This window comes from Sylvia atricapilla, chromosome 6 (assembly GCF_009819655.1).
Source record: "Sylvia atricapilla isolate bSylAtr1 chromosome 6, bSylAtr1.pri, whole genome shotgun sequence".
In the NCBI taxonomy this organism is placed as follows: Eukaryota; Metazoa; Chordata; class Aves; order Passeriformes; family Sylviidae; genus Sylvia; species Sylvia atricapilla.
In genome coordinates, this window is record NC_089145.1 from 14,666,459 (window position 1) to 14,690,389 (window position 23,931).

Consider the following 23,931-nt stretch of genomic DNA (forward strand, 5'->3'; position numbering starts at 1 on the left):
TTGCAGGTTAACGAGTTGTTGCTTTGCCTTTCACAGGGCCCAGCCGGGTTCTTGATCCGAAGGCAGAATCCATTCGTGAGACTTCTGTCACCTTGGAATGGGTGGTGACTGACAGCGCCTCTGACACCTACACATACAGGATAGAGTTTGAAAATGGTACATTGGTGCAGACCTGGAACGTCAGTGGCATCACAGCAAATATTACAGGCTTAATCCCTGGGACAAAGTACATCTTCACAGTATTTGCTGTGGCAGCTGATGATGAGACAGAAGGAGAAGGAGAGTCCATAGAGGTGTATACAAGTAAGTCACAGTTTTTTGCATTGCTGTTGCTGGTGGTCTGTGCTTTGCTGTGCAGCTCAGGGCTCTGCCCACCTGCCTGAGGTTGTAATTCCTAGGAGCCTTAGCTGGGCCAGATGCTAAGAATGAGTGGTTCATGGATAGAAGAAACAGAGCCTTGATTGATTTCTTTATTTACTTATTGAACAGCAAACTCCCTCTAGCCTCTCACCATAAAACCAAAAATCCTCCGTAGCAACGACTAAACCAAAAACCAACCAATAAACCAAACTGCAATTGCCTGCATTGCCAACCATACCTATCCCTATCCTGTCCACCTTTCTGGATTCCCCAGGAGCTCTGCTTCAGTGGTGACCAAAGCTTCTCCTTTGGAGTGTCAAAGGGAGGTAAATGTCGCTCAGAATGGCTTTTCTTCAGTTCTCTCTTAGCTGCCCATGGGTACAGCAGGCTCCAGAGATGCCTGGTGACATTCTTGGGGTGCTCCTGCAGTCTGGCCCATGAGTGTTGTGAGGGGAGTGGAGCCCTGGTGTGGCTGTGTTTCTTGTGTCCATGTCTGTGAGCAGCTGTTCTTGCAGGTTAACGAGTTGTTGCTTTGCCTTTCACAGGGCCCAGCCGGGTTCTTGATCTGGAGGCAGAATCCATTCGTGAGACTTCTGTCACCTTGGAATGGGTGGTGACTGACAGCGCCTCTGACACCTACACATACAGGATAGAGTTTGAAAATGGTACATCGGTGCAGACCCAGAACGTCAGTGACATCACAGCAAATATTACAGGCTTAATCCCTGGGACAAAGTACAACTTCACAGTATTTGCTGTAGCAGCTGATAATGAGACAGAAGGAGAAGCAGCATCCACAGATGTGTATACAAGTAAGGAAGCGGTGCCCCCACTTGCAAGTAACCATGCTGTTTGTACCAGTTTGTTCTGCTTCCTTACTTTCGGTTTCCAGCTTCATCCTATTTCTCGTTGTGATGTTGCTTTGTTGCTCCAGCTGTGTGTGTGTGTGAATGCAGCATTCTTTGCAAAAGGACTGATATTGTCTCTGTGCTTGCATGTGCCGCCTGTAAATCAGTTATTTCATGAGCATGTCTGCTCAAGACTATGTAGAGATCCAGCTGCTATCACGGCATGACTTTTCCTAGACACTTGAGGGCTGCACAGACCCCACACAACACCTGTGGGAGTGGGTTATCACAGCTCATACCCAAAGGTGTGGTGTGCAGGGATGTTGTGCCACAGTCACAGAAGCTTTTTGTTCTTCAAGGTTTTTCAGAGCTCTATGGGGAGTCTGGGACCTGAGGTTTCTGTGGACTGTGACTGCCTCACTTCCTAGGGTTGCTTTTTCAAGTGTGGTGCCAATTGTTGACTTTGTGCCTGAGCACCTTTTTCCCAGGCTAGACAGATGGGATAGGAGGAGACACTACTTTTGTGTGTAGCTCAGAAATGCGAAGAGAACAGGTAATGTCTCTACAAAGCGATTTAGAAGAGTGTGTCCTGGAGCTGCTACTGAGTCGATAAGCTTGTGTAAGCTGTCTGAGGTGAGTTTTATCTGTCTGGAGTTGTTGCTGAGTCAGACTTGCAGACAAGCTCCTTAATGTGTGTCCACCTTGTGTAGGTGTTGGACCTACTCAAGCAGCCCATTTCTTTATCCTGATACTGAGGAGAGTTTAGGCTGAAGGTCTCAAATTGAGACTCATGGGCACAATTCTGAGTTAAGACCAAGATCAGCTTGGACTGTTTACTTCCCTGATTTCCATGTATTTCTCTGTCTGAAAACCATTGTGGAAGCAAGTAATTGCTGCATGTGAAATGAAATGGATTATTCCCCAAATCTTCCATGACCTTTCCAGAGACGCCTCAGTGTGAATGCCTGAAACAGGGAAGTAATACTTGGCTGCAAATGATGCTCATTCTGTGTGGAATAGAGAAATGTGGCTGTGGCTCTTCTTTCTTTATTTCTATTTTTGACACGTTGTTGATTTGCCTTTCACAGGCCCCAGCCGGGTTCTTGATCTGGAGGCAGAATCCATTCGTGTGACTTCTGTCACCTTGGAATGGGTGGTGACTGACAGCGCCTCTGGCACCTACACATACAGGATAGAGTTTGAAAATGGTACATCGGTGCAGACCCAGAACGTCAGTGACATCAGAGCAAATATTACAGGCTTAATCCCTGGGACAAAGTACAACTTCACAGTATTTGCTGTAGCAGCTGATAATGAGACAGAAGGAGAAGGAGAGTCCATAGAGGTGTATACAAGTAAGTCACAGTTTTTTGCATTGCTGTTGCTGGTGGTCTGTGCTTTGCTGTGCAGCATGAGGCTCTGCTCACCTCCTCCAGGGTTGTAATTTAACAGTGTTGCAGGCAAAATGATGAGTCCATCGTGGAGCTGGGAGATGGCTGATCTCCAAGCATCAGGTGTTAGTGGAGAAGCAGAATCGCCCTGGTAGAAAGCTGTTGGTAAAGCTTGCTGCAAGACTTTCGGCAAAGAGAAGAGACTTCTCGGAGCACTGATCTCTTGCCAGTCTGGGAAATGGGCATTTGCGTTTGTCTCCTAGAGTATGGGGGCCTGAGGTTCCCATTTTAAAGGACTCCCACAAAGAGCATATTGTGTCGGGTGCACTTGTGTGATTTGGGGGCCTATAGCTGTCATCATGCTGCAGCCAGGAGAGAGATTCAAGCAGTGCTAGATCAGGAAAACTCCTTTGGCCATCCAGCACTTGGCCGTGTTGAGTGTTGATATGTGCTGTTGGAGGGACCATTTTGGAACTGGTTTGCAAGGCAGTAGCCCAGCCTGATCATTCCACAGAGTACATTTGAATGAAAATAGATGACTGTTCTTGTAATTTCTGTTTTCTTGAAATGTGCCTGCATGTCGAATTCTAGCTGACTAGTTAATGCCCAGAAGTCTCCCCTGTGCTGTTTGTAATGGCAAATTGCCCTCTTTTAAAGATGCAGAAAGAATAGGGGGTTGGAGACAGTGTCTTCAAAGGGTCTGGAGGTGGTTTCTCTTCTATGGGAGTGAAGTGCAGGGCATGAGGATTGGAGAAGAGTGTCTGGTTTATTACTGCTAATTTTCTTCTAGTGATATTTCATCTTCCTTATTTTTTGCTGTACAGGGTTGCACTACTGGTGTCTTTCCCCTTCGCTCTTCTCTCCTTCCTTCCTACCTTTTTGGATTCCCAGGTGAAACCATGCAAGTTGTAGCACCAGGGTGGCCTGTGCCCCTCTTGCCTTTGCCTGTGAAAGAAAAGGAAGTCATTCTTGACATGGCTCATTCTCAATTTCCTGTTACCCAGCTATTAATGCAAAAGCCTCCAGGAGTGCCTGGTGACGTTGTTGGGGTGCTCCTGCAGTCTGACCCATGAGTGTTGTGAGGGGAGTGGAGCCCTGGTGTGGCTGTGTTTCTTGTGTCCATGTCTGTGAGCAGCTGTTCTTGCAGGTTAACGAGTTGTTGCTTTGCCTTTCACAGGGCCCAGCCGGGTTCTTGATCCGAAGGCAGAATCCATTCGTGAGACTTCTGTCACCTTGGAATGGGTGGTGACTGACAGCGCCTCTGACACCTACACGTACAGGATAGAGTTTGAAAATGGTACATCGGTGCAGACCCAGAACGTCAGTGACAATAGAGCAGAAATTAGAGACTTAATCTCTGGGAGAAAGTACAACTTCACAGTATTTGCTGTAGCAGCTGATAATAAGACAGAAGGAGAAGGAGTGTCCATAGACGTATATACAAGTAAGTTAGTTTTTTGCATTGCTGTTGCTGGTGGTCTGTGCTTTGCTGTGCAGCTCAGGGCTCTGCCCACCTGCCCAGGGTTTCAAATACAATATTATGTTAGGCAGAAGTGCTGCACACAGCCTACCTGGAGTCAGCAATGATAATGTGTGGAAGGGGATTTTCTTCCCTCCTGTTTCCTCTTTGAGGCCCTCAGGTTCCTATCTGGAAGGCCTCCCACAAAGTGTGCATCCTGCCTGGGGACCTTCCCCCTTTGGAGGGCCATGGATGCAGCTGGTTTTGGGCAGCACTGGATGGTGTGGCTGTCTGCCCTGCTGCTTTGCTCAGCCCATCAGCAGACAGGAGAAGGCTGAGTTACTTCTACATTCCTCATGTTAGGCATTGTAATTATTTTCCTCCTTGTTGTGATCATGTGCTTACTTGTCCTTTCCTTTGTTTTGTCCCATTCTGACTGAGGTGAAAGGAATCTGGCGCAGAGCTCCTGAGTGGGTTTTCCAAAGGGTCTCTGGAATGAATTTGGAGAGTTGCTGGCATTCTGAAAGTGCTGCTTGGCTACTCAAAATTCTTGATCTGACTAAAATATGGAAGCACAGTTGTGCCTCTGCTTTTTTTGTCTGTCACAAAATATTCCTGAGTGTTTCTGGGGTCTCCTCATGACTTTCACTGAGCCCAGCATTTTTTTCCATATTGGGGTAGAGTATGCTGGTCTCTGACATTTCCCATGGAGCACTGATGATACTTCATCTAACTATTCCTACAGGACAGAGATCGAAAGTAATGACTCCTCTAGAAACCAGGTGTCAGAGGTGTTGTTCCAGGGTTTGTCTGTAATTTCCTATAATTTCACCGTATTTGAAGGAGTAGCTGACAGTGTTACTGATGAAAAATAAATATTTATAAAGTGCAGTAGAAGTAAGTCCTACTCACATCTATTTTTGATAAATCTGTTTCTTCTGGTACACAGTTGTGCTTTTTCTTAGTTTCTTAAAGTAATACCCCTTCTAACAACAAAATAATTTAATAGATGAGCCTATAACCCCTGTATTCTAAAGTACCAAATACTTCTTTATTGACCGAGGAAATGAATTGTGTTGTCATTGTGGATTATAAGTGTTTTGGTCCTGAAGGCCAAGTTTTGCAAGATGCTTAGAGGAATCTTTCTTCTTAGTGTTACTGCTGCATTACTTTTTAAATATTGTTCTGTATCTGGTCATAAGGTTGCAGTTTTTATATCATGTCCTAGAAGACTCTCGCTCAAACTGACTTGTTATAGTTGCTGCTTTTAAGGATGGCTACTGCTGTGCTCTTAATGGATAGAGCTTAAATTAATTTTCTTGTTTGTTGGCCACTAAGAGGTTTACATAATTATAGTGGGATTTAGTGTCACTATGCATACTAGTCTAAAAATGTTCTTAGAGTAGTATGTTAAAGGGTTGAACAGCATTTTGAAAATGTGGCTGATCTTGCTAGATACTCAGCCTAAATTTTCCCAGTAAACCTGTCTGTAGAGGAGGTAAAGGACACAGAATAGGTCTGCATACTGTGCTAAATAGTTGTCTTCCTCATAGGGTAACAAATCCTTGTGTAGGTGGTAGCTGCCATATAGGCATCTTTTTAAAAGGGGAAGGGAATACTGAAGTTTTACAAGCATTTATACACATAACATACAGATAGACAGCATTTCCTATTAAGGGCATGACTTGATATCTTACTCCTCCTTTTTTGTTATTTTTTTTTCTTTTGGCAGTACCTGTCTCAGTGAATTCACTTAGGTGTGAACCAGTGGCCAAGCAGCCTTACCTAGTGCTGAAGTGGAAATGTCCTTCTGGTGACAACTCTGGCTTCAAAATTAAAATATCTAATACTTCAGAGGAAAAAACAGCTTCACCCTGTGATGTAGAAGGCCTTGAGCAAACCATCGATACACCACATTTAAGTTTTTTCAGCACCTATACTGTTACTATCATAACTCTTTCAAATGGCCCTGAAAGCTCTCCAGTGGACAAGTTGTGTCACACCAGCATTACTGGTAAGCATTAAGATATGAGAATGAAAGATATTAGTAAGATAAAAAAAAACTAACTTCATGATTGCAGAATACCAGACTTGCTATGCACTGCATTATCAGCCTGTAGTTTATGAATAAAACACTAAATTAATTCACAGTCTAATGTGATGCACAATAAATATGCATTATGTAAACAGTGTTGTTTATCACAGCCTTTTTTTGTTTGGAAAATTTTTATCAGTGCTTAATGTATTAAGAAGCATTTTTCTTGATAGACCCACCTCCTCCAACCGAAGTTCCTTCAGTCAAGGCCATCAGTCATAGCTCGCTGTCTGTCGAATTCTCTGATTTTGATTCACTGAATGGTCCATTAGAAGCCTACGCGATAATGATTACAACAGAAGATCCAAGTAAGATGTTTGTGATGTTATTGTGTAGCTGAAACAGTTCACCAGGCAGCAATATGTTTTACACTCTAAATAGGTGTTAAACAGATAAAGAAAAGGCAGACTCAGAATTTTCAATCACTTCTCAGAAATTGTGAGGCAAATACCTTGCTTGCTGAAGTCAGGTCACTCCTTGTTTTCAGAAGGTGCCTGTTTTCACTCAGTCTTTTCCTGCCTGACTTATCTTTGTATATAAACCACCTATGTATTAGCCTTCTGCTGTTGCCACCTTGATTTGCCAGTGATTCCCTTCCCCAAGGTTGTGTAGTATCTTTTCTTTCCTCACAGAATAATTTTCAGAGCAGCTAATAGAAGCAGCTTTGGAATAGGGAATGTTTTCCCCCCTTCTTTCTTTAGCTGAAAGATGCCTGCAGTAAGGTCTTAAAAGGAAAAGAGCTTTTTTCCTGATTTTACTCAAAACACTTCAACTAAGAGAGATGGGATGTGGGTGGAAGGCTTAAATATAATTGACAGCATTAATGGGAGTTAAATGCCATGGAAAACTAGAGGGTAGCATATCAGACTGGTCTATTTAAAGCATCAGAACTGAGAAGTGTCTCTGATAGGTGAATGTCTAGTCATAAATCATTAAATTGAGGAACTTAATTCTGCAGCATTAGTTACGCTTCAACAGCTGTTCATTTTTGTCAGTGCACTGGAGGAATAAGGCAGCTGGTGGGGACAGTTTTTGCTAAGTGGGAGTTGACAGTCATGCTTATCCTTTGTTACAACACTGGAAATTAATTCTGCAGAGTTTTGATTATAGATCTTTCTTCAGTGGTTTTCCATGCAATATACACCCAAGAAATGTGTGTGAGCATATGTATGTGTGTATATATATGTGTGTGTGTGTTACATCACATCGGTGCAGAAAATTCCTATTTTTCACATGCCTACTCAGCTGCCCCAGAATTGCTAATTTGAATGCAGTCTCTTGCATGCAGCTCTGCTTGTGACTTCAGCCAGTCCTGGTTAGTCACAAGGAGATTTGGTGTGTTCTTTTGTGTAGTTTGGATTGGATTCAAGGAGGACTTGTAGGATGTGACTGAGAGAAATAAGGGAGGAAGTTTGCCCACATTTGTAATGTAGAGTGAGTGCTTTGATGGGAGCAGTAGAGAGCCTTACAGCCAAGCATCTCTTCAGCTTTATTGTTGAAATAGCACAGATACTCTTGAGATGTGTTTCTCTGTTCTAAACCATTCCTTTAGGGTGGACAGAGAGGAATTTATTCTGTTATGTAAGAAATTGTGTCTAAGCCTGTTCGCAATGTCATAGGGTGGTATTCAAGGCATCTACAAGGAGCTACAGGTCTAACCAGGGATGTACATCCTGTTGGAATGAAAACTGGGGACAAGACAGGACATATCTCAGGTAGTATTAAACACCTGTTTCTAGGCAGCTGAGTTAATTGCAACCTCATCTTCTTTTAATGAGACCAAGTTAGTGCTTTAGAAGAGCTGTTGTGCACCCTGTTGCTGCAGCGTTACAGTTGAGGAGAGCTTTGCTGCTGGTGGTAGATGGATCACCCCTTGTCTGCACAACTCTAGAAAACTCACCAGAGCTTTTTCACTTTTCAGGGCCTCCTGCAAGGCTTCTTCTTTTGAAAGGTGAATTCAGTATTATACCCACTTTTAGAAGGCCCTTTTATCTTTGTAAAGGCAGTCAGTAGAGAGCAGACTTCTCTTAAATGAGTGAGATTCTTCATCCTCCCTTGACACTGGGAAGATTCGTCAGTTGCCTTGCTCTTGAGTTGTTGCAACAACTAATAAGTTGAGTTTGTTTATTACCTCTTAGGTTACATGTGCCTCAACTGTATTATTGCCTCAAGGTTCTAGGGCTCATTTGGTATAAGAACAGACATTGTATAAAGTGGTGCTGTTCTGCAAATGATGTTCTGTTGGTCACTGTTCACTGTGGTAGCCTCTTAATCTTCTGAAGAGGAAAGTGTTCTGACCATTGTTTTGTCCAGTGCTTGTCTATGTCAAGGAAAGGCAGAAATTACTTCTTTCATCTCTTACAGTTTAAGTGTGAGACTTCTTGTAGGACAGAACAACGAATAAGGTCAGGATAAATTTAGTGTCACCCTGAATGAAACCTCATGCTGTTTGGGTAGCACAAATACTGGTGGGTTGATGGGTTTTTTCCACACCATTTCTGTTTTGCTCTCTAGATACAAGAATTGATAGAACACATATGGATACAGCTGACTTGGCTGGTGAAGTCTGTTCATGAGAATGCCTGGTTCCAACACTCATGTACCTTTATTCAGAAGCTCCACTATACATGGTAGAAGTAAAACCAACAGCAAATTAAAACAACACTGAGGAGAGGTGGTGCAGTAGATTTCACTGCAGTAGAAGAGATTTCTGCAATGATCCGTTGCTCTCAGCCTTTCATTTCAGGCAGTACTTGTGGGGGAATGCCAACCATGGTTAATATGACCTTTTCAGTCACTATGCCAAGTGATACAAAACCAGTGGATGAATTATATCCATGTTCTTGTTTTTTTCCTGAAGGTTCTGAGTCCTTGAAGTCTAAATTGAATAACACATACAGAGATTTCAAGAAGAAGATGACAACCACCTATGTTACATATATAATAAAAACAGAGCAGGCAGAATCACGTTCTTCCCATTCTCGGGATGGTAAAAACATCATTAATGTGGGCAAGGGAAACACAGTGTATGGCTATGAAAATGGACCATTGATCCCTCTTTGTTCATACAGGTATTTATTTCAAACTACTCTTTTGTTAAGTTTTCTGCTGTTGAATCTAATGGAAGGATTACAGATCTTGCCAAAGGCTGTTAATACTCTGTAATGGACCTGGTTTTGTTTTTTTCTTGTTCCTTCCTTTTCAACAGGGCATGTGTTGCAGGTTTCACTAATATAACCTTTATGGCCAACATGATTGAGGGGCAAGACAGCTATGTATCATTTTCACCCTGTTCTGAACCAGTTTTACTACCCCAGGATCCAGGTATAGTTAATGTCAAATATAGGACTGGGGGCTTGACACATACACAGCATGTGGAGATTGCTTAATTATGGCAAGCTTCATAATATGAAAACACGTGTTGGTTTCTCTGTATGAGCTGTTGCTTTCTAGCTTTGCAGTGGCACTGCTCTGTAAATTCATACCTTGCTAGTCCTGCAGGTGATCCCTTTTTTCCACGTGAGATTCCACTGCAGGAGTAGCCAAAAGCTATGGTATGCTGTAAGGGGTTGGATTACACAGCGGGACTTTGGTATAGCAACAAGTAACAAATAGCAACTGATGTTCTCACAGTTCTGTTAAACTAGAAGCAGATGTATTGTAATGCAGATACTGGTCCTTTGATCCCAGTTTTATATTAATTTAACATTCTCTGTTTTTAGTTCTTAATGAGATTTTAATACTGGTATTGCCAAAGAACAGTAAAAGACAAGATTTGGTTGGTTTTTTTTTAGTAGAGTGGAGCATGCTTGGTTAGTCCCTTGCAAGGTTCTGCTGTAGCATGATGATTCAGTTGAAGTTTCTGAAGAGGAAGATGAGTAATACTTTTTCTCTTTTATCAGGTGTAATTGCTGGAGTGGTTATTGGATGCCTCTTGGCTATCTTCGCTGTAGTTGCTGTAGGAGGGTTTATATTCTGGAGAAGGAGAAGGTAACGTGTGTTGAATTGGTTATGTTGAGGACCACCAGTGTTTCACTTTAGTATCTTTCTACTATAAAGGGTTCTTTCTGCCATGATACAGAGCTGTCAAGACATTTTAAAATATGTCACATCAAAATGCTGTATGTATGCTACAGATTAGAGTTGAAGTATCAAACCACTTGTTTAATAACTTTGAGCCCATAGTTACAAACTAATTAGTTGAGAAGAGCTAAACAAGATAAATTTTAATCCATAGAACAGAACTAGAGAGTCATAGAATGGCTTGGGTTGGAAGGGACCTTCAAGATCATCCAGTTCCAACCCCCCTGCCATGGGCAGGGACACCTCACACTATCCCAAGTTACTCAGAACTTCATCCAATCTGGCCTTGAGCACTGCCAGGGATGGGGCAGCCACAGCCTCTCTGGGCAACCTGTGCCAGTGCCTCAGCATTCATGAATAGTGATAAAGTCATTCAGTTGTAAGTGAGCAAACGTCTTGAATTATTGTGCTAAAACTACTTGGATACAATTGTACCTTAGATGGTTTGATTTTAAATTATTCATCAGTCATTCTTTTTAATTGCTTGATGGCCTGTCACATGAAGCTTCTATTCTGGAATTTCCAGAAGCTGATGTGTTTGAGCTGGTCTCTCAGTTTCCAATCTTGTTCAGATAATCTGGGTTGTAAGAGTGCACAAAGGCTTTTTCCTGCTTCTGGCCATGTAGTACTTCTTTTCTGTCGAGTTAGCTGTAGGGCCCTTAGTCCAGTTTTCTTTCCAGCTGCTCTGGTTTACTGTTGTTATTTTTACAATTGTGTCCAATAGCTGTGCACAGCCATGGGAAGAGCTTCCTTTAAAGCTAGCAACATTTGTTTTCATTCAGCTACTGCTGAATGACTGACACATTGCTGTTGAACACTTCCTGTAGGGATTCTGCGATTAGTAGCAGCTCTCCTGAGATACCAGCTAGTGGTGCAGATCCCTCAGGTGCACCACTACCACCAAAATATTTGCTTTGTGTCTAGGCTTTATACTCTGATTCCAACAGGAAGAAGCAGTCCCATTGCACAACATGACCAAAAGAGGGATAAAGGTTTTTTTGGGGGTTGGTTGTTTGTTTAAATTCCAGGTGTAAAAATTTGCCTCAGGAGTTTGTTGGTTTTTTTCACAGAATAAGATGCTTTAAAAGAAATTGTTCTCAACAGGCACAGGAAATAGATAAGAAATCTCTCAAATTCTGTGGAATTCTACTGTGAACCTGTTGTGTTGTTTTCTTTCACCTTATAGGAAAGATAAAAGAAGTACTGAAGTATCTTTTTCTCCAATTAAGTAAGTCCATATCTTTTTTCACGATATTTTTTGAGCTCAAGTGATATTTGCAAAAATTACTCAGGACTCAGATATTTGTTTTCTGTGCAGTTTTATAGAGAGTTTTGAAGAATTAATTCCTTGTGGAACTGACAGATGCCAGCATGCAGACTAAAAATAATTATGTTGATTGAGACTTCTAGAGCCACCAGAGGGATCTGAGTGTTCACTTCATGAATCACTATTAGACACACAAATACTCCACATGGTTTTGAAAACCAGGATGTTTGAACGAAACACAGGCTTTGTGCACATTGAGGGAGCAACCCAAATTGTTGATAAAATGCAAAAAAGCAAAGTATGTTCTGTGACCTGAATTTTTCTGTTTTTTTAAATGACTACTTTGTGCTGAACCATTCATGCAGATAATGTTGTAATTGTAAAAGATGGCCATGGAGGGAGTAACCACTATGTATTGGAAGTCACAGGCACTGCAAATGAATCATGTTATTGGTTCTGGCCCCAGTTTTTGTGCTGGTGGAAAGCCATGGCCAGAACATCCCATGGAACCCCACCTCTGTAGACTTTGGCTGGCATGAAATACACCAGGGAGTGGGGTCGATCCAGTGGGAGTAAGCAGCTGACTGACACCTTGTTCCTCTCCTGAAGGATGCATAGTTCTCTCCTTGATTTAACAGAGCAGTTAAATGCTATGCTTGGTACCCTGTCCCCTGTAAATGCACCATTTTGTGGCTGCAACTAACAGTCATGCTTTCAGTCTTAGATTGGCATAATGAAAAATACAACTGCATGTGTCTAATCAGCCTTTTTTTCTTCCCCTCACCCTCTCCTGAAGAATCAAGAAGTAAGTAAAGCATACTTTCTAACACATTAACTGAATTAATTCATGGCTTATTTACCTAACACCAGTTCCTGACACATGGCTTTTCTCATTTTAGATCAAAAATGATTAAAGTGGAGAACTTTGAGTCATACTTTAAGAAGCAGCAAGCTGACTCCAACTGTGGTTTTGCTGAAGAGTATGAGGTATGTGCCCTCAGTGGAGAGAGAGCTTCATGACAAATATTTTTGGAAAGACAAATCATCTTTCCTGTGGAGCATGCATGAGGCTTACTGAAGGAGGAGAGGAGGGTCCTTTTTTATAGAGATGATTAAGCTATATGTATAGCCTTCCCTTCTCTTATGCAGCTCCAAATTTAGTTCAAGTGCATGAGAAATACTTCCTGCCCTGAGTTATTATCTCTTGACTGTGGGCTTGTAGCATGGCCTGCTTGTCAGAGCTCTCACGAGAGAAATTTTTGCCCTAGTCACATCAAGAGTTAGCCTAGGGGACTCTGTATAATGTCTCCGCTCTTCAGTTTTCTCATCTTGGGTTGCTTTGGGAGTTTTTATACATATCAAGACAGGTCTCTTGCTAATCTCACTGACTTCTTTAGTGCGTGGGTGTGATTTGCAAACCACACCTGTGAATAGCTCAGTCAGAGAAACAGTAACTATGATTTGCTTACTGACCATTGGAGTTTTTCTATTAAATGTGCTAAAGCTCAGTTGTTCTAAGGAACAAAGGACAGGAAGGAAGTGTCGGGGAGGATTCTGTGTTGTCATGTCTGCTGTTAAAGAATCTCATTCTGTTTCATATCTCCTCAGAGCTATTAATTGACTTTCTTCTTCAAATTCTGTCTCTTTTTACTTCACAGGCTGGAGCTCCACCTTACCTTCCCCTCAGATTTTGCTTCCTCCAGTTGGTTCATGATGTGTTTGTTCCTCTCTCCCTGTAATGTCTGCAGAGCTTAGGCAGTGGTTCAGTACCTTGGGGAGAGAGGGAGTTGGTGTTCATATCAGTGTCTGTTTCCAGGCTTTTAAAGTCCATCTGTGTGTTTTAAACATGCTGCTATTCCTGTGTTCTGTATTAATCCCTTCTGTAAAAGATTTGCCACTGTCACCTTCCTGCTTTGTAATAAGATAGTTTTTATTGACATTTATCCCAGTTTAACATGCCTACTTTTACAGCACAGGACACAAGTGTTTGGACTACTTTTCTGTTTCTCACATTTCTCTGTGATTGCTAAAGCTGGACCAGGTGCTCATGAATCCTCCTTTTATTGTAGGAACTCAAGTCTGCTGGTGTTCATCAGCCCAAATTTGCTGCTGAACTTCCTGAGAACAGGGGGAAAAATAGATACAACAACGTCTTACCATGTGAGTTATTCTCTTTGGATTTACATCTTCTACTGGTTGAGCTTTTAAGTGAAGACAGTTGGGTTTGGCTAATCTGGCTTTAGTAGTACCCAGAGGTTTCAAATATCATTTTCCAAATGAATGAATTTGGGCTGCTGCTTTCCCAAAGTCACTGTATAAGCAAACCTGAAAGAGCCTTCCCTCAAAGTTATTTCCTCAGAAAGCTTCTTGAAAGAACTTTCCCTTAACTAAACTTTAATTTTCCATTTGTGAGAAATATGCAGTCCAGGTTGAAAACACAACAGGATAGCAGTCGACCACAGACAAATAAATGTGCAACACTATGGGGCATATTAAAACCCTGCTGGTCAGCTTTCCAGATGAAGTAAGAGTTTAATCCCTGTCAAGCTGCCTGTGGGCATCCCAATGTGACAGAGAGTCAGAAGTATTTCAAAAGTGAACAGTGATGGGTATTTGAGGATGCTTTGGAAGAAAAATATCAGCTGCCATGGCAGCAGGAGACAAATCACTTTTTTTATCCAGTAATTAAAACTGTAGTAAATTTTGTGTTGGATTAAAAATTTATAAATTGGCAATACCAAACCAATATTTAAAACCAAAATAATCAATGTTTATCCTGGCCACTCCTTTTTCTGGAGGCTACTCCCATTTGATTACTTAGGTTAAATTCTTATTCTTAAAATGCACATTGAACACTTTATTTAGAAACCATGCATTAGATAAGCTATATTTTGCTGAAAGGTTCCAGTTTGAAAATTCATGATTGTCTTTTCCTTTTTTCTTTCTGCAGATGATATTTCTCGTGTGAAGCTTTCAAATCAAAGCTCTGGAACTGGTGATTATATTAATGCTAACTATATGCCTGTAAGTTGCTTCATCAGCTGAAATGAAATATAATGTATATTTTTCTGATGTAGGCATAAGGGCTCATAATGATGTTTAAAATCAGCTTTCTCACTGATGTTGTGTGTGTATATATACACATTTATTTTGGTTTTTTCTTCTTAGGGCTATAACTCAAAGAAGGCATTTATTGCTGCACAGGGTCCATTACCCAATACTATAGAAGACTTCTGGCAAATGATTTGGGAAAAGAGTATCTACTCTATTGTTATGTTGACAAAATGTGTGGAACAAGCCCGGGTATGTTGTTATAAATTCTGAATTGTCTCTTGAAGGCAACTGCATCTCTTCTAATTTTGTTGTTACCTTGGTGGTTTGGAGACTGGCCATGGTCTTTTAACAACCATCCTCTTGGTGGAAGATTGTTTTCTAAATTGAAAAAGCACTTTTTCTTATTTTTTATATCTGCTGACTACTGAATAGATTGTCTCAGGAGCGTTGTGGAACCTCTGTCATTAGGGGTGGGTTCTTCTCTACAGAATGATTTTGGTAGAGCTTCTCTTGCCCTGGAATAGCCTTTGAGAAGGGTGATGTGCTTTCTAGCCCTGCTTCAGGTGGTGTTATTTAAAAGTGAGTTATTTCATTGCTCTGTGTGATTTGTCTAACTTTGTAATGCTCTTCTTAGACAAAATGTGAGCAGTACTGGCCAGACAAACAACCCAAGAGCTATGGTGACATTATTGTCACAATGGTCTCAGAAGTTGTCCTTCCAGAATGGACAATAAGGGACTTCACTGTAGAAAAGGTAAGGACTACCTTAACTGTTGTTAGTGTGTAAATAACCTTGTGCTGATGCAGGCACCTGTATTATTTTCTGGACTGAACAATTAGCCCTATCAGCAAACATAATGCAGTGGAGATGAGCTTTGAGTAAAGTAAAAGTTTAAGGAAATTATTTCGAAGTATTCTATACCACAGGAGAAGGAAGAGGGAAACTGGAATGTCATTGGTCAAATCACTGCAGTTTGTAACGGGTATCCTTGATGAAGCTGAGCTTGAGCCAGAGTGCATGTGTTAGGAAGTTGAATTGTTACTCCTCTGAAGCCAGATTTCGCTCTTTTTTAATGTCTCTTCCTGCAGTCCAACACCCCTGAGAGCCACACGGTGCGCCAGTTCCACTTCACCTCCTGGCCAGATCACGGAGTGCCAGAGACAACAGACCTCCTCATCAACTTCAGGCACCTTGTTCATGAGTACACCAGCCAGAATCCAGTGGACTCTCCTACTCTGGTGCACTGCAGGTAGGAAAAAAGGTGTTTCTGTTAGACACACTTTTGTTTTGTGTTTTTTTTACGGTCAATTCCATTTCAGTGGGATTAAAACCAAAGACAGTATCTCTGTATAAGGATGTGGGGTATTTACCTTGCCAAACTAAAACCTTTGCCCGGTGCTTCAGAAACCAGCAGTGCTGTGTAGGTAGCAAAGGAAGGGATACAGAATGTCATAAGAGCAGAGCATCTCGCCTAGGGTGGAAAAGTGAGCTGGAAAAGATGTCCTTTCAAGAGCTTGTGTATATAATCCTGTGCACGTGCAAGGCTGAGAAGCCCCTCTTGGTGGTGGTAAGAGCCACCCCTCTGTGCTGCCAAGACTTTTATTACCCGTGCCACTAAAGTAGTAGGAGGCATCATCCTGGCTTCCATGGGTTTTCCTCAGGCCAGCAGTGGGCAGGTGATGGAGAGGGAGCACAAAGAGCCTGTCCGTGTCGTTGCAGTGCTGGCGTCGGGAGGACAGGGACGTTCATCGCCATCGACCGGCTGATCCAGCAGATGGAGATGGAGAACACCGTGGATGTGTACGGAGTGGTGTACGACCTCCGCATGCACCGGCCCCTCATGGTGCAGACTGAGGTCAGCCCCTCTGCCACCCGCCAGCACGTCCCTCAGATGTGCATAATCATCCAGTTCTAGCTCTGAATTACGGGACAATAGGATATTAAGGAGCTATAATTGTTCTTTATTTAATTTCCCTCCTTCCTGCCTCATCTCTTTCCCACAAATGTAGTTGCAGCCAGGGACCATAGTACATCCAGGCAATGTCTTTACAGAGTACTTTGTAGGACTGGCATTTGCAGCTGGAAGGAATCAAATCCTGAAGCAGATTTTTTTGCAGAGTAGTCTTACCTATGGGGTTTTTATCCTTTAGCTGTGAGCCAGAATTACCTGGAGTCAAGTGGTCTTGGTGTGCATCTTTGCTTTTGTGTTCTGCAGAACAATTCCTACAGAAATTACCACTTTGATCCAGAAAGGTATATGGACTAACTCAAGCTGATTTGAAAAAGGCTGTAAAACCTCCATCATGGAAGTCTTCTAGGATAGTGTTAGGCATGATAGATCCTAGTGCAAGACAGCAAAACTTGATCCTAGGTTTTTTTATTGGAGTGGTTGATCAGATTACGTCATGAGGTCCGTTCCAGCTCTATTTTCTATAAACTATACATATAAGTTCTAAAACAAGCACTGTGATAACACTCAGTGCAGTGCCCAAACATATATTCAGAAGCAGAATTACTTCTAAAATCAAGTGTTCTTTAGAAATGTATTTCCTTCTCTCTTTCTCCCATCAGGACCAGTACGTCTTCCTAAACCAGTGTGTCATGGATATCATTAAATCCCAGAGAGAGAGGAAAACTGACCTGATCTACCAAAACGTGACAGCAATGGCAATCTATGAGAACTTCACACCTGGGCCAGCCTTTGGGAAGGCCAATGGCTACCATGCATAGTCCAGAAGAAACCCAGTGCCTGCAGGAGGTGTTACCTGCCCAGAGCAAAGGGAGGTGTCAGACTCGTGTTTCCTGGGATTCTGTGCAGTGTCTCATGTCTGGCTTCTCCAGCTGTGTCTGCATTCAAAGGTGTGATCTCCAGGAGATAAAACACAATGCTGGCAGGAGCTGCAAACTGATGTTAAAAAAACCCAAACAACAAAACCGAAGCAAAACTTTTTAAAGTTAACAGAGGAGTCTAGAGGAATCTTGGTTTTTTTCTTGGGAATTTAACAGTACTGATAGATAAAACAGCATTTGCATTATGAACAGAGAACTAGAATTTAAATATTAAAATAATAACACAAGCTTTTTATTACAATTTTATATGATTTCATTTACAGACGCCAGGCTGGTGGGCTGTTTTGATATATTTAATTATAAGTTTCAGGAACATATTTTATCTACTGTATCTGGTTACCTAGTTAATAGATATGTGCCTCTGTGATCTATTTTTTTCTGTGTTCCTTTTTATTTAAAAATGGAGTACAAATGGCTCCTTCAAATGGACATTTATATTTGGAAAATCGTGCCTTTTCTAGTTGCTACTCTAGGAAAAAAAAAAAACAGCAGAGATTTTATTTTTGTACTGAAACTCTTAATGAGAACACAGATTTTTAAATAAGGCTTATGTCAAACTTAACTGTAGTTGCACTGTTGGCAGGACTCTCCAGAAGTTTGGAGGTGAGCTTTGTTCTTGCATTTCACCACAAATATCCCCTGCCTTAATGTTTTGGTGCCTCTGCCAGAGGAAAAGGAGTGTGGTCTGTCACTCCGAGCTTTAACTGTAGTTAAAAACAGAGCAAGTGAATCTGTGAATGTGTGGGGGGGTGTGGGTGAAGGACAGAATAGCTCCTCCCTGTTCCTGGCTGATATTCCTGTTTTGATACAATTTATAATGAATTATTTAAAGGTGCAATATATGATTTATGGAATAATGCTCACTCTAATAGAGTTTTTCTCAGGTTGGTGTCTTTTTATCGTTGTTGTTTTTCCTCAAATATATAAATCTGTGAAAATGCTGAAGCTAAGGTTCCAAGTGTTCAAGCACTCCCAAACGGATCGACTGGCTTTACTGTTTCTACCAAAAGACGTTGCACAAAATTCTGCTGTAAAGACAAATTTCTCGGTTGTTTTAGCCATTCAAAACTGAGACACATCTTACCTGCCTGCATCTCACTGATCCAGTGTAATTATTTACAATATAGTGCTGCTTTTGTTTCCACTGGTCCTTTTAGAAACTGAAGGAACAAGCAGAAATCCCCCGTTTGCTGATTTCACAAGTCAAGGATCAGACTGGATTTATTTTGCTGGTACATAACTGTTAGACTTAGGAAGGCATTACCAATGAAGGACTTAGCTATCTTGGGGTGGGGGGAGGGTGTGTTTTTTGGTCTTTGGATCATTGCACTGGTTGCATTGCAGTTGAATATGAATTTTATGAATAATGCTATAGAATAGCTATAAAGCAGGGAAATAAATCTTATGAAGGTTTAATAACCAGAGTCCCTGGAATTCTGCTGCTTTTTTCTTGTTGTTGTTTTGGGGGTTTTTCTTTGTTTTGGTAGAGTTGTCAGAAAAAGCTGCAAATGCTAGGAGTATATGTGGCTTTACAGTGGAACCTGGCAACCTCACAGGATCTAATGTCAGCTGAAGGAGAACATAGGAATTCCTGATGCACAACTGTAACTTTACAAATATACTGAGAAATTTTTTACAACCTGGTGTGAAACTGTGGTGTGCTGTGTGAGCAAAACTGGAGGACAAACCACAGCGTGCTTTTGGTTGTTAGGTTTTGGGGTTTGGTTTTGTTGCTTGTTTTTGTTTTGTTGTTTTTTGGGTTTGTTTTTTTTTTGTAGCAGCCACTGTGGGTTCTTGAAAATAATTTTGTTTCTCTTTCTCTGGAAATAAAACCCTCATCATGAGGTTCATGATCCAGCCCTCCTCCATCCAAACTGGCAGCCCACGAAGTGGATCTCTCATTTGCATTCTTCCTAAGCTGCTGTCAGATGACAAAGATAAACCACTTGCACCAAACAGAACCATTCCAAAGGAACTGGGAGGGAGGAAAGTCTGCCCTTTACAGTCATGTTATTTTCTTTAACTCTGATATTCTTTTTAATTACTGCACATCTGTGCAGGGCACAGAGCCAGTATTTGTTATTCCAGGTCTCCCAGGAACTTGCTGCCTTAGGGTGGCAGGTGCTCTTTTGCTTCAGAAGGCCCTTGTTTTGTGTAGTGTAGGGGAGAGGGAGATGAGTCTTCCATGCTAGATGATGTTGTTTCTATTCTCTTGCAGCAGAACATCAGAAAATGAGCTAGGACAGTATGTGTTTCTGCCTTATCACTGCCCAGATCCTCTTACAGAGAACAAATGGATCTGTCCCGTTATTTTGGTGTTGGAAGCAGGCATCAAATTCTCACATGTGCCATCATCTAATGAGTATCCATTTTTGAAGAACTGTAGGCAGGATTTTTTTTCCCCAAAACGGACGCATTGTGAGAAGAAACTGAAGGTTGAAGTAAATGACTTCTTGATTCTGTGTATGGGTGGAAAAAGTTGGTAAGGCTTAAACTGTTGTAAACATGAGCTTGGGCATAGTGTCAGTGTGAGTAAGTAGGAGATTCCTTATAGGATGTCTCTCTGGGAAAAGAACTACAGGTAATAATGCTCCACTACCTTGTGGGTCTGTCTTGTGGTCAAGAGGAATTGAATTCCTGCAGATGTTTTCTCCCTGGCCTCTGATGTTCTCTGTGTTATAATTGCTGAGATCTGTCTCTCCAGTGTTTTTTCTCACTGTTGCTTATTTAAGGCTGTCCACTGAAAGCTCCACTGTGTGACAATTGCATCTGTTGCATTTCTGTTTTACTCTTTCTTCCCATTTGAGGCCTGCTTAAGAAGGGAAAAGTTGATGTGTTTCAAATAAGTGACTGTTGAATATCTTGAAATGATGTACAAATTTTATTGTTTTCATATTTGTTGTACAGGAAATCTCAGTACATGTCTGTAATATTTTTAATGGTTTGATTTGTTCTTAAAAATATAACAATTAAAAAGCATCATCCTAGAGCACTTTTGGTCTTATTTTTCCATTGTTGGTATTTTGTTTTGAATAAAATTAGTATGTTAAAATACCCATTTCATTTAGAAGGGCTTTATAAAGGGAAAGTGGGCTCCCATCCTCAGGGATGGCACTTGAGTCAGTTGTGTACTGCAGTCTCAGGAGCTCCCTGGGATGGTGTTAATCTGTCATTCAGACTTCCCTGGCAGGCCCTGGGTCTGATGTTAATGTGTCCTGGTTGTTGGTAGCTTCTGTAAAAGAAGAGCTTGATACCAGGTAAAGAAACAGGACCATCATCCAAGGTCCATCAAAGATTTCCATTTGCTGAAATAGCCTTGGGGGAGGGCCAGTGTTTCTAAGACTTGTTTGCTTCCAGAGAAACAAGGGTGAGGACTTCTTCATCTCTTGAAGATATTGCGTTGTCTGGAGGTGGTGATAGAAGGGAATGCAGAAATATCTCTGTAATGTTATAGCAGGCTGCTGAATTACAGCTCACCTGTCTGTAGATGCATAGAAATTTACCTCAGTTAAGTGCCTTTCTCCTAAAATTCTTAGTTACCATTCCTGGCTGCCATCTGAATCACTCCCGAGGAGGATCACATGCCTGGAGGGTGATACTGGCACTCAGCAGCTCTCCAGTTCATCATAGGGTGCTTACACTAAACTGGAATCTTGTGATCCTCTGTGGCAACTGCTGTGTTTTCTGAAATGGCTGCATGGTGAGATGGGAAGAGCCAAGTGTGATTGTCTTATTGTTCAGTGGGATCATGTGCCAGCCATGTCATGGTGGTCTTATCCTTGTGATATTAGAACTTCAGGAAAGCCAGCTGTCCTGGCTGCCATTTGGAGCCTAAGTCTGTCTGTGTGGGTAGAGCTGAACCCGAATATCTGGAAATCACCTTCTGTACCTGCTCTTGTCATGTGTTAGTTTTACTGCCTTGGAGATTAAAGAGATGTGGAGGTAAGAGAGGAGAGGATGTAATGTTTGTCCTGTTCTTGGCTTGATAAATGGGATGTACTGATGCTGCCTGTGCATGCCCTTCCTGGCTGGGTGTTCTCAGGCAGCAGACAGACTTTGGAGATGAACATGTAGGTTCTTTAGTGGAAGAGGGTCAGATATGGGGGCTTGGGAGGGAAAACCACCCGCACAGTGTGCTATTAGGGTGGCAAGTGTGCTTTCCTGAACCAAAAAGAAAAAGCCGAGGTCTTAGCAGCTCTTGGGTGTTCTGGGTAAAAACTAATTAAAAAATGCAGATGCAATCTCTATGGTCAAAGGCTGGCATGAGGGGCAAGCAAAAATTGGCAGTTTACTTGCTTCTGAGGTGGGCAGGTACAGTGTTCTCCACTTCCTGTACTCACCAGCGAAGTTACTGTACTACTTTCTTCTTTTACGGTGGCACTGCTTCAGGGAGTCCCTTTCAGCTCCTCATGTAAGACCTGGTAGTGTTGAAAAACCTCTGCTTGCAAACTGTTCCATTTTCAGCCCTTTGCAGAAGTGTTCTTGATGTTGGTAGCAAACAGTGCCCTTTTCCGATCTGGTGTTCCATTCCATGGCCATACCCTTGGACTTTGCAGGCTCCTTGCCCATGCCAGCCTCCTGCCTGTGAGGGAGGAGGAGGCAAATGAAGAAGGAAACTTGAGTTGGAAGCAGCAGGAGGAGCTACTTCCTACCAGCGATGTTGGCTGTAGGGAAGGAGCTGTTAGTACATCTCATGTAGAGAGAGGCTGAGAGCCCTTCTCAAGCTATTTCTTAAACCTGAAGCAAAGATTATGAATCCAGGCCTGTTCTTCTTAGTCCCTGTTACTTAGCAGAGGCCCATTTATTCATTCAAGTTGCCTTCCTTGGGTTTATTTCATTTTAAATTAATATACATAATTTCTTCACAGCCAGAAGCAAAGTTAGCAAGTTATCCCCTTTCACTTAGAGAAGAGCCTAATTTGATCCCAAGTGAGTTACTTGAATTCACCTTTTATTTCCAATTTTCCAAGTAATCAAGAAAAAGCCAGATTGTTTAGATTGTACACCTGGATTGTTCCAGGTGTAGTGCTGATGTCTCATGGACATTCCTGGTATATTAATAATGCTGACAAGATTTCTAGGGACACATATGAGTTGGGTGCTCGGTGTGTGAGGGACAGAGCACTCTTCACACACAGTGCCCTTGTTTCACCACAGGGCAGGATGGACAGGAAATCATGGATCCTCTCTAAGGGATTCCTAGACTTGTTTTATTTTTTCATCTGGCAGATTTTTGATGTGGTGCTTCCAGAGTCAGGAATATGCTATCAGAAGGAAAACAGACTTTTTGATAATGGCCTAGTGTCAGCTCTGATTAAGGTATGTATCTGCCTAAAAGGTGATTGTTGTCACTCCAGAAGGGAGGTGTATCCTGTTCATTTCTAGTTTAAGCCTCCAGATGGCACATGATACCACTGGTCTTTCCGTGGAAAGCTTTTCCTGCCAGGCTGCTCCTTTTTCACTTCCTTCCCAGGTTCTGATGACCTCCCTCCTCTCCTTGTGCTGTTTCCCCTTCCTTGCCCTGGCCCAAGTCACTCTTTGAGCCCAGGCCACAGTGCCTGTGTACAGCCCTCTGCCTGCTCTGCAGGGATATGTAGAGTGTTGTACACCTGATTTAGGTGAGTGTTTTTCAGAGGCTCCTAAGCTCAGCAATAGCCTGATAATGCCAAAGAATCCTTTGATACCTCGGGAAGTGCTCTCACGCTTCAGTGTTGCTGGTACCTCGGCATTTTCTGATGGTGTATGTGTTTCAAGGTGTAAGGGCTCTGGCTGGGACCAGCCTGGAGCTGGTTATTCAGCATTACCAGCTGTGTGCTCATTTCCCAGCTTAGCAGTCTGCTCCACAGCTGTTGCCAGCAATAACAGATTTATGGGATTGCTGAACACAGTGCAGATACATCAATAAAGACAGCAAATAGTGACGTGCTTGCTCGTGCTTCTCAATACGAGTAACAGGTAAAAGGCTTTTTCATTTAATGGATCTGTGTGTGTGTATAATACTAAATGTGACTTTTTCCCTGCCTTTTTTTACACAGGTCCTTGGGGAGATTTTAAATGTATCTTTTAAAGCATCTGGTAACATCTGCTGAGTTACTTTGGCTTCCTCTGTCTTCCATTTGAAATACGGTGAGATTTCAATACAAAGCTCTTGTGATAGGTATATTTTTTACAAACAAGGCAGTAATGGAGATGGGTGTGTGAGAGAGCTCTAAATCTTCTGGAAGATCTATCTGCAACTGCCCAGCTGCTTACAAATCCTTCAACCGTTGAGCAAGGAATAAATCAAACCTGGAAATAACATTTCACATCAGAACTTCCCATGCTCGTGTATCCGCACTGGTCCTGTGGAAGATCTGCTCTGAGCTGAACAGCTCTCAGATGCTGTCTCCTGGCCTGACTGGTGCTCCCAGTGCTGATGGTGACAGGCCAGGTTGTCACATGCTGAAGGAAAGCTGAGCTCCAGAGGCCACTTACCAAAACACAGACAAAAATTTGTGACCAATGTGAATCAGTCAAACATCTA

The 23,931-nt window shown here is 42.1% G+C and overlaps 1 protein-coding gene across 1 annotated transcript in view; it reads left to right on the plus strand.

The window, feature by feature from the left end:
• LOC136362410 (receptor-type tyrosine-protein phosphatase eta-like) overlaps positions 1-20,400 on the plus strand; it is a 71,834-nt gene extending 51,434 nt beyond the window's left edge. The window contains 18 exon segments of the mRNA XM_066320873.1: positions 37-303; positions 906-1,172; positions 2,297-2,563; positions 3,777-4,043; positions 5,791-6,072; positions 6,327-6,461; positions 9,014-9,224; positions 9,362-9,477; positions 10,056-10,143; positions 11,423-11,464; positions 12,403-12,490; positions 13,573-13,663; positions 14,454-14,527; positions 14,672-14,806; positions 15,192-15,311; positions 15,647-15,807; positions 16,278-16,413; positions 17,130-20,400. Of these exon segments, the coding sequence (XP_066176970.1) occupies positions 37-303; positions 906-1,172; positions 2,297-2,563; positions 3,777-4,043; positions 5,791-6,072; positions 6,327-6,461; positions 9,014-9,224; positions 9,362-9,477; positions 10,056-10,143; positions 11,423-11,464; positions 12,403-12,490; positions 13,573-13,663; positions 14,454-14,527; positions 14,672-14,806; positions 15,192-15,311; positions 15,647-15,807; positions 16,278-16,413; positions 17,130-17,288 (2,906 nt within the window). The 3' untranslated portion in view covers positions 17,289-20,400.
• The last annotated feature ends 3,531 nt before the right edge of the window (positions 20,401-23,931 follow it).